The sequence below is a fragment of the Dinoponera quadriceps genome, unplaced genomic scaffold (genome assembly GCF_001313825.1).
Source record: "Dinoponera quadriceps isolate SergipeBrazil2010 unplaced genomic scaffold, ASM131382v1 scaffold1658, whole genome shotgun sequence".
Classification (NCBI taxonomy): domain Eukaryota; kingdom Metazoa; phylum Arthropoda; class Insecta; order Hymenoptera; family Formicidae; genus Dinoponera; species Dinoponera quadriceps.
The window spans coordinates 359,488-369,323 of record NW_014555920.1 but is presented as its reverse complement, the minus strand read 5'-3'; the positions used below and the strand labels follow the sequence as shown (position 1 = coordinate 369,323).

Sequence of the window (9,836 nt, the reverse complement as noted above, 5' to 3'; positions counted from 1 at the left end):
TTACGACTTGGAGCATACTTTCTTCGGCGGACAGCCGTGTCGTTTCGTCAATTGAATGATTCTCTCGGCCTCGCGGATACCGCTGAGCCTTGCGCCGTGCACCGTGCTATAATGTCCTGGTATAGTAGCCTCACCCGCGAACAAGAGTATGGGAGAATCGCAGGATTCTGGAAAACGCACATTTCGATTTACGCACGTCGAATTACGCATGCTGAAGAAATTTCTTAGCGAGAGCCGCGTTTAGATAATAATTATATTCAGGATTATGGATGAAGTGTGAATATTAAAGTTGTCTGTTTCGATTAAACAACGTGATAAGCAAGAAACATCAAAACAATCTTTTGAAACATTGATTTTAAGTGGATTTTATAAATATTTTGATATAAAACTTTATAAATGTTTTTACAAACTGTTATTTGATAATACATTTCTAAATATTAAAAATTAAATATAAAATTTCTAAATATTATTGAATTTGCCACAAAATAGATTTTCTTTACTTCAATCTAATATTACTCAGTAACGGTTTGGTGAGGAGGCTCAGGAGAGATTTATCCTTTTACGAGAGCACAAACGTACTCTTACGTGTCCTTTTCATTCCGTTCGAGCAACCGAAGGACGTTGAGGAAGAACGTGAAGAAATTCGGAGATACCTGGTAAAGGAGCAGCCAGGTTGCATTGGTGGTCAACGGTGCTGCCCATCGCCATGTAGCTGTAAGCCCCGGCAAAGTATTGATCCGTGCACCACTTGCTCCTTAAAATGTTAGCTGGGTAAGGCAGCGTGGGATCACCGGTGAATTGACGAAGGAGCCGTGTTATCGACTCCACCACTAACTCGTCGGAACATAACTCCATGTCCAACGCCTCGTGTCCGCACACCCAGGCGCACAGCACGTGTTGAGAATTCGGCAACTCCTCCACATTCGTCACACCTGACCGATCGAATACGAATCGTCCGGTTAGTTCGTACTCGGCGGAAAAAATTAGTCTCAAATCAACGATAGATGTTCTTACGTATAAGCGAGAATATTATAATCTTCCTAGAAGAGTTTTAGTTTTGATTTCATTGATTTTGTATTGATGCAAGTATTATTACTTGCACTCGATTCAAGACTAAAAATCTTCCGAAAATATCATAATATTTTTGCTTATATTTGAGAATATGATAGATATCTATCTTATTGAATATCTATCTTATTGACTTTAACCTTTTTTTTCTGTATGTCGTATCAGAAATTATAATGAGCATGTTTTTTTCTAAAATTTTAAAACTATAAGCTTCCTGAGTCAATTGAATTATTAAGTCAAATTAAATCGAGTAATTTGCTAAGCTGAGAATGAAGAATACGAGTTGCTTTCGGATAATCGACGAAGAAAAAACGACAACCTTTCACCCAATCATTTCTATCCGACAACTCTTCCGGCGACCAAGCCAGCTTGATGCCACCTTCCCGCCAAACCCAGAAAGGCCTGGTGTATTCGAGGAAGATCTTGCCGACGTGTCCGTAGCCAAGTTTGTTGGTCGCCTCGACCTTCTCTGCGGGTAAATTGGGACAGAATAATTTCTCGTGCTGTCGCTTTAAGACGCCGAGCGAGACCGTGACGATGACGTAATCAGCGGGCAGTTCATCGCCGTCGCAGCATTTGACGACAGCTCGAGGACTCGCATTGCTCGCTGTGCCCCATCGGATGCACTCGATCGGTTTGCAGTACCTGAAAATGCAACGATGGTCATCTCACTGCTGAGTGCTCGGTCAGTTTGTTTAACTCTTCGCGCTTCTATGTCTGCAGTTACTAAAATAAGCTAAAAGAACTTTAATTAAGCGTTTTATAATCATTCACTTCTAGAAGATCATGTAATTAAGAGATATGAAAAATCGTGATGTAAGTGACAAATTTCAAATATATATTCATTCTATTATTTAAAAAAATTTATTTTTTCTTCAAAATTGCCATTATTTTTAAAAGAAAAAAAACTAAGTAATTTTTTTTTCTTCGTAGTACAGTAATATTTTTCTTTGTGTGCGAGAGATTAATTTAATCGCTTCCCTCGCGTCTCTTATCTTACGAACTTGATGCAAGAATTAGGCAGATTCCGAAGCAAAGGCGCCAACACCCCTACGTAGCCTAACGGCACCCTAATGTCGCCGCCGGGGATTTCGATATAACTGCCAAATTGATCGGCCGAGACGAGCGAGAGATCATCTCCGCATTGGCACCTGACGCAATTCGTCAGACCATACATCACCCTTGCGGCATCGTATCTGCAAAATCGCAGAACTGTCCTTATTGTCTCTCCGTAGGAGATTCCGATCGTCAAGGACGTCGTCGTGTTACCACGACTGATTGCACAGCGATGTAATAGTCACACTCGCCTCTGGCTGTAATGAGCTTTCGAGTTCGTCATCGGTCACTGGTGGAAGACAAAAGCGTAAACTTGAGGAGAAGATAGAGAATTAAGAATTAAAAATTTACAGTTTATTATTTCACTCTGATGTAATTGACAATCCTTTACAATGCAAAGATACTAAATCGAATATTACATAGCAGTAATAAATAAAGAATTATGCTGAAAGTATATTATAAAGAAAACAGAAGAGAAAATGAAAAAAAGATTTCCCGCTACTGATACAGAAGAAAGGAAATAACATGTAAAAGTACACGATAAAAAGATAAGAAACGGAGTAAACAGCTACGGCAAAGAAAATCCTGATGGAAATATTTTACCGAAAATATGATAAAATTTTACCGAAGTGAATTTGAAATTTTCTTTCAATCAGCACCGTTTCATTATTATTCCATCAATATTTCAGAAAAATTCCAGTTTTCCGTTGAATTCGGTAAATTCTATGATACTTAATATTTCAATCAGGGAACTCAGATTGTTGCGTAACCGATAAGAAACTCCGTCGACTTTCATCTTCGGCGGTGACCTTTGCATCGCTGCCGACAGATCGCTCGCAGGATCGACCTGGACAACTGTACCGTTGCTCCTCCGGGAAGTTGTGCAGTTCCTGCTGGATTCTGATGCCCATAAAATTCAGCAACGTACCGTGCACGCGGCTGCCACCAAGGGCGAAGAGGGCCGCCGCTTGCTGCTCGATCCGCCGAAAGGTGTGGTACGCCGTGATGCTCACCGGCAAATCGATAGCCCTGCCATCGCTGGTGCAGAAGAGCTCGCGACTAGGATCCGGTCGGCGGGACAGCGGCGACTTCAGCAGGCCTTCCTGCGCCGCCAACGTGAACACCGGGTTCGCTACGCAGCCACCCTCAATCCACGTGGCTCCCATCTCCGCCACCACGTCGCTCATCCAGCACGAGTGGATTCGACCACCCGGCCTAAAATTCGAAAGGAGTCGCTCGCTTTCTACGATTACAACGATACCTCAAGTCGTGCAAGTTATTCGTTTTTTACACGAGGAGAAGAAATATCTACAAAATAAATGTATTTATTTTCGCTGCATATTAATAAGATAATTATTTATATCGATATCGATATCAATAATATATACTTATAATACTTGCATCAACGTAAATTCAATCGAATCAAGACTAAAAGTCTCGTAGGAAGATTATGATATTCTTATTGTATGAGAATATCTATTTTTGACTTAAGAATTGCTAATTTTCTTTTCGTGTAGTAACACCCATTACAGATACTATAATCTACATTTGCAAGATGAAATCAAGTGTGAAACAGGTTTTGATAATTCTCGATATTGTAGCTACTAGTGTTACGTGTCGTATATTACAGTTATCACCTAATTGTTAAACGTCAAATCGTACCAACAGTTACAGCAGCGAAAATTGCGGTATCGGTTTTGTTATTTATGTGAATGCAGATTAAGGTGAACAGGTTTTAGCTTGTTGCGTAAATACAGTCTGTGGTAACGGTATTTTATGTTGCAGTAGCGACATATCGTTAAAGAGATTACGGTACACGTAATGAGTTTTTGTTACAGTACCTATCCGTCGCCTCTAGGACCGTAAATTTTTGAAAGCCGCACTGAGCCAACCGATGCGCCGCCGATAATCCGGCCATGCCAGCGCCGATGATGACAACCGCTGGTTCCGGCTTGCACGGATCTATTATGCAGGGATCTTGTTGAAAGGTCTCGAGTCTCGACAATTTCTTGCATTCCGAGGTGTTCTCTTTACTTCGTCCTCCTCTTTTGTCCGACGAGAATAATCTGCGACGCGAGACTCTTGTAAGTTCGCTCGATCGAATCAGTCGCAGCCCGTCACTTACGAACCTCAAAGTGAATCTCGCGGTTTTAATTTCATAACGTCACAGGCACTTTTGTTGAAGCGCGAAGCTCGTACAATTAGCGATATAAATTAATGGCGCGCGGAGTGTACAAATTATTAAAGGAAAACACGTGTGACTTTGACACTTAACAGATTGCTGACGTCCGTACTTGATGAGAAATCGTTGCAACCTCCAAAACGGCACCTTGGATCTCCGAAAGAGCATCTCCTTTTTGGTGTCAATTGTCGAAACTGGTGAATTTATCATGAAAGAAGTGATATTTAATTTTTCACATATTTAAATGTACGAAAGTAAATTGCTACGGGGAAGGCATGTTAATCGTAAACAAAAAACTCTGGCCGTTTTGATAGTCTGCTGTCGTCTTGTTGTTATTCTCCGATCGAATCCGAGCGGGATAATTGAAAGGTCGTTCATAAAAACAGTGAGCTAAAATGTGGAACGAAGAATCGAAGTACGGAATAAATACGAGAACNACGTTTTGGAAAGGTCCGTTATAAGAAACCAGTGTAAAAACATGTTTCTTAAAAATGAATACCACCGTATGGTATCAATGGTGCAGCGGAAAAAAACAGGTTGTAATACTTGTTGGTATGTGGGTAACCGAAAGTCAGTGAATTTGCGAGCGTGACGAACCATAAATAAGAAAAACATCATTAATTTTCAAGTGTCGTAAATTAAAAGATAAGCTATTCGTATTCTTTGTAGGCCCTTTTGCAGAAAAATATAATATAGACTTTTTGGCCTAATTTCTAGAAAACTAAAGACATATATATATATATATATATATATATATATATATATTTATTTATTTATTATAATTCTCTATATACTTATTAAAATAATTTATTCTTGCTCTCTAAAAATTACTGTGGTGTTTTTTCTCTTATTTTTTGTTTTCAAAGATAAATAGATAAGTAGTGTCATAAAATTTGTCTTTGAGACCTTGCCTTCCATAATTGGTTATTTTTGTAGCATTTTTTTATAGCTAAAATTTGTTACAATAAAATTTTTACCGCACTATTTATATGCTATTTGTAATACTATCATCACCGTTCACAACACAAATCAGTAAAGCTCTACAACAGCAAAGATATACAACAGTACTACCTGTATATCGCTGTCAGAATCTACGAAGGATAGAATTGTGTATATGATGGTATACAAAATACAAAGCATATGTATAATAGAAAAATCGGAGATGATATAAGATTCGATTTATGAATTGTACTGGTTAATCATGATATTTTTTGCGAAATGTCCTTCGTTGCCAGATTCAAGATCTTTATTCTCGTCGCGATTTCGTCCGACGATTTCACGACATGGAGTTTCTCTTGTAAGATCTCCGCTGTTTGGCTGGTTATCTCGTCCCACGCGAACGTGATATCTTCTTCCTGACAGTACCGACTGCACACGACGAACCGGACGAAAATCCTATTCTGATAAGAGCCGGCGATGAGATAGATTCGCTTTCTGGCCAGTAGACGATCTAAGAGCTCCTTGGTCAAACTGTCATCGCCCTGGGGAAGAGTAATCTCCTTGTTGCGCAATTGTCGAGAGCAATCTGAACGATTCGAGTCGGATAAAACGTTCGGAGAAAAATGACGTGATATGATTCATTCGTTAATTACGACCGGCCTCGAGGAACTGACATACCGATGTTTATACGCAAAAATGTACCTTTATTCGGAAACAGACAAGACCCATGATAGCCTCGGTCGTTATTTCAAATCTGGCGTCCGACCTGACGTATTTCTCGAAGAGACGTGCTAACTTGATGCTGTGTCTAATGTACTGCTGAAGTCCCTCCACGCCGTATATGCGCAAGACGAACCATAGTTTTAACGAACGGAAGCGTCGACCCAGAGGAATCTGCCAGTGCTGTATCGCGGAGAATCATAGAAATTAAATACATTTAAATTACACTGTACAAATGAATGAAGTTTCTCGAGAAAAGAAATATCAAGGAGTATTGAGATCTTACTCTATAGTCAGGCACGTGTCCTTCCTGCTCTTGAGGAAGATATATCCTCTTAACATTGAACGCCTGCACGAGTCGTTTGGAATCCTTCACCCTGCGAGGAATGAAAATGATCCGACGACTGTGAGTACTACTTTGTTTTTTTCTTTTTTGATGTTGTATTCTTTATAAAGAAATATGCAACACATACACGCACACATTTCATTATTAATGTCAGAGATGCTGTCGTATAGTTAAATGTTTTGCAATAATAATTATTAAATGTCTCTTATCGCAAAAAGCAAATTGATTGATTTATTTTTAATGTGTTTAAAACTTGTTTAAACCTAAGCGTTCCCACTATATCTCGAGTTCGAGAAAATAACGACAGTCGTGGTTAAATTATTTTTATCTCATAAGCAAATCGACGTACGCACCACAATACCGAAGTGTCAAAATTCACCAGCAACCACTTGTGCGCATTTATGTTGAAGGAATCCGCGTACTCAACTCCGGACATCAAGTGACGGTATTCGGGACAGACGAACGCCGCACCTGAATCAGTGGAATCAACGAACTTTGTTACGATATTTATGACGAATACAAGAACACGTAATAATAATGATTTAACGTTTGTCAATTATTATTATTATATAATTCTCATTATTATTAAACTATTATTAATTATTATATTAAGTAATATAAAAGTTATATTACTCTTAATAATAATAATAGTTAACTGTTATCATATAATTTTGCGCCATTTATAGTACGAAATTGTTCCCCTTTTAACAATGATATTTTAATGACGATTCGTGACGTGGGAAATGATCGCGCGTATGGAGATGTAACATATCGACCGTGTACGCTATATAATAAGAAAGGAGAGGCAGATCGGACACGGTAAGTTAAAGTACGTAAATTGAAACATGTTTGCACAAACCTGCGTAAGCGGCGTCTATATGCAGCCATACGTTGTACTGCTTGCAGATAGGTCCTATTTCGTCGAGATTGTCGAAGGCGCATGTACTGGTTGTTCCTAAAGTCGAGACGACATAAAACGGAATGAGGCCTTTCTCCAAATCCTCCTCGAACGCTTTCTTCAAAGTTTCTCCGCGCAAAGAGCACTTATCGTCCACTGGTAAGAGTCTCATTGGCACCGATCCGAGCATTCCTGCCTTCTCCACCGACGAATTCGATTGATCTGAAAATTTTGCGGCCGGGACGAGTTCGTGAGGATGTGCCGTCGGTAGACTGGGGGGATCATTTATAAGACTAGAACTAATAAGACGATACTAACCGGAAGTGTATGCGACCAGCTTAGATTTAATAAGAACCTCGTCCATCTCCGGATCAAGATTTTTTAGCTGACGCGTCGTGTATTCTTTTGCAGCCAGTAGACACAAGAAGGTAGACTCACTGGCGGACCCCTGGTAATGGTAGATTCAAGATGAAATGACTAAAAAGTTTACGAAATTCGCACACGTCGTTATCACGCATCATTATACAATTCGTCTGCGTCGAGACTGATGCCCGTCACTCACGACACGTAATCTTTTTTACATCCAATTGCCGAAATATTGCGAACGTGCATTTAAGGAAATTGAACGAATCGTATAATAAAATTTAATGAGAACGCTGATTACACTTAATTTATTGTTTATCGATTGAGAGATGCAACGGCTCGTTGGTCTAGGGGTATGATTCTCGCTTAGGGTGCGAGAGGTCCCGGGTTCAAATCCCGGACGAGCCCGTTGATTTTTTATTCTTTTTTTTTTTTTTTAATAAAATAGTACGTCAATCGATCAAAGGATAAAATTACATTATACGTGAAAACAGATCAGTTAAATTTACAAGGCAGTGAACGAAATTCGGTTTCCCCCAACCAAACGTGAAGGAAAAAGAGAATTCTGGTTGTTACAATCGAATTTGGGCCATAAGGACCAGAAATTCTATTTCCTTCAACTAAAACCCGTTTGGTTCGTTCACTGTTTGATCAATTGAAACGAACGTTTTTTTCCGGTTTACATGGATCCCATGGCGCGATCTGATTTGCCGACAATTAAGCAATGATAATTACCTGCATAACCCCGCCACCTAATCCACCGCTGCAATTCAGGAACTCGCTGGGCAGACCTAACATTTTTCCGAGCCAATTGCAGGTGACCATCTCGAGTTCGGTGCAGGCGGGGGACGTTATCCACGAGAAACCGATGCAACTGAACGCGTTGCTCACAATCTCACCCACCAACGCGGGATAAGAATTGCCGGTCGGGTAATACGCGTGAAAATGCGGCGAGTTCCAATGCGTCATCTGCAGTTGTCGTCAATATTGGTAAACAGTGGAAAAGTGAGATTCTCGAGGGGATATGCAATACGTCAAAGAACGCATTGATCGTGTTAAGCTGGCTCCACAATATGACAAACGTAAGCGAACGTTGGCAATTATATTGATCACATATGTCGGGCGAATACAACACACATCATAATATAACGCACACGTAATATTATATATATGAAACATAAATAGTCAATATAATTGTCAATGTTCGTCTATATTTGCCACATTGCCTATATTTGCCATTATGTGGAGCCGACTTTACCTTATCCTAAGAAAAGAAACAATATATCGAAATATATAACCAGTTACTGATTAATTTTGATTAGCTACTGATCAATTTTTATCAGTGACTCATACTATTTATACTATTTATAACTAATGCAGATGCTACTTCAAAATACTGATTCTTTTTCTTGATAAGGACACGAAAAGAAAGCGCTAGATTCAACGAAACAATTATTCAAATACTCCTTGGCAAATTTTTTACTTCCGATCCAAAATAATATTGATTTGATTCAAGTAAAATTTATCTAATTTAAGTAAAAAAAAATTCACTGAGAAGTATTGGAGTAGTTATTTGCTTGAATTCGGCGCTTTTCTTTTCTGCGAAGAAATTTTCTGGACACAAGACGAAGTCTTACTCCCGGCATGATGTATTGCTCCACATCTTTCAGCACTTCTTGCCACTTCTCCGCTTTATGCGGCGCCTCTTCCGGCAACAGTTTGCTCAGGTAGCCCGGCTCCACACTGGGAAGTACGTCTCGGTCTCTCAAATTCCTGTTATAATCAGCGACGAAGTCGATGGTCGTCTTGGCGAACTCCACGAATTCTGACGTGTCCATGTTTATCTAATTACAGAATCACAGTCGCTGTAGCCGAGAAATGAGAACAGAAAAATCGACTTAACGTGAGACTCCCGACACGTTGATATAGAGATGGCGAGCCGAACGGAATTGTTGCTTCGTTATCTCAGTTGGAGAAAAAGATCGACCATGCGACCGTGTAAGTTTATAAGCACTGTGAGTCTATCCTGTGTACAACTTGTATAACTGCACGTTATGAAATACCGCGCAAACGATAAAAATTAAATTTTACGATCTCTGTCGGGATGATCACCTTGATTTAAAATTTTATGCTCATTTATGCAGAACAGTTCTGAGACCTTGAACATTTAAACACCGTTTCGACATTACATTTTTTATCGACAATGATTCTAATGATTCATAGCTTTCCGTGATTTGAGTATCGATTACTGTAACTTTTCCTCT

General features: G+C 39.6%; 2 protein-coding genes and 1 non-coding gene across 3 annotated transcripts; 1 reads left to right on the top strand and 2 right to left on the bottom strand.

The window, feature by feature from the left end:
- Nucleotides 1-4,126, bottom strand: LOC106745726 (spermine oxidase-like). Its single transcript, XM_014621594.1, has 6 exons — nt 3,966-4,126; nt 2,986-3,339; nt 2,073-2,264; nt 1,388-1,713; nt 654-932; nt 1-167 (listed from the first exon to the last, which is right to left on the bottom strand). Exons 1-6 carry the CDS (start codon nt 4,040-4,042, stop codon nt 1-3), a joined length of 1,395 nt encoding a protein of 464 aa, XP_014477080.1. The 5' UTR covers nt 4,043-4,126.
- A 1,379-nt stretch (nt 4,127-5,505) lies between these two features.
- LOC106745813 (aromatic-L-amino-acid decarboxylase-like) lies at nt 5,506-9,410 on the bottom strand. Its single transcript, XM_014621759.1, has 8 exons — nt 9,210-9,410; nt 8,308-8,541; nt 7,528-7,657; nt 7,171-7,431; nt 6,665-6,782; nt 6,252-6,342; nt 5,948-6,148; nt 5,506-5,787 (listed from the first exon to the last, which is right to left on the bottom strand). Exons 1-8 carry the CDS (start codon nt 9,408-9,410, stop codon nt 5,506-5,508), a joined length of 1,518 nt encoding a protein of 505 aa, XP_014477245.1.
- Trnap-agg lies at nt 7,909-7,980 on the top strand. Its single transcript has one exon. It is a non-coding gene; the product is annotated as a tRNA-Pro (tRNA).
- Nucleotides 9,411-9,836: the final 426 nt, after the last annotated feature.

What these genes read in the sequence shown, in the direction of transcription:
- LOC106745726 (XM_014621594.1), bottom strand. Translation starts at nt 4,042, where the DNA reads ATGGCCGGATTATCGGCGGCGCATCGGTTGGCTCAGTGCGGCTTTCAA. An exon ending in GTCCTAGAGGCGACGGATAG is followed by an intron (nt 3,340 to 3,965) that starts GTACTGTAACAA and finishes TTCGAATTTTAG; the next exon opens with GCCGGGTGGTCGAATCCACT. An exon ending in CTGCCTAATTCTTGCATCAA is followed by an intron (nt 1,714 to 2,072) that starts GTTCGTAAGATA and finishes TTGCATTTTCAG; the next exon opens with GTACTGCAAACCGATCGAGT.
- LOC106745813 (XM_014621759.1), bottom strand. Translation starts at nt 9,410, where the DNA reads ATGGACACGTCAGAATTCGTGGAGTTCGCCAAGACGACCATCGACTTC. An exon ending in AGCAATACATCATGCCGGGA is followed by an intron (nt 8,542 to 9,209) that starts GTAAGACTTCGT and finishes CGACAACTGCAG; the next exon opens with ATGACGCATTGGAACTCGCC. An exon ending in TTGTCTGTTTCCGAATAAAG is followed by an intron (nt 5,788 to 5,947) that starts GTACATTTTTGC and finishes ACTCTTCCCCAG; the next exon opens with GGCGATGACAGTTTGACCAA.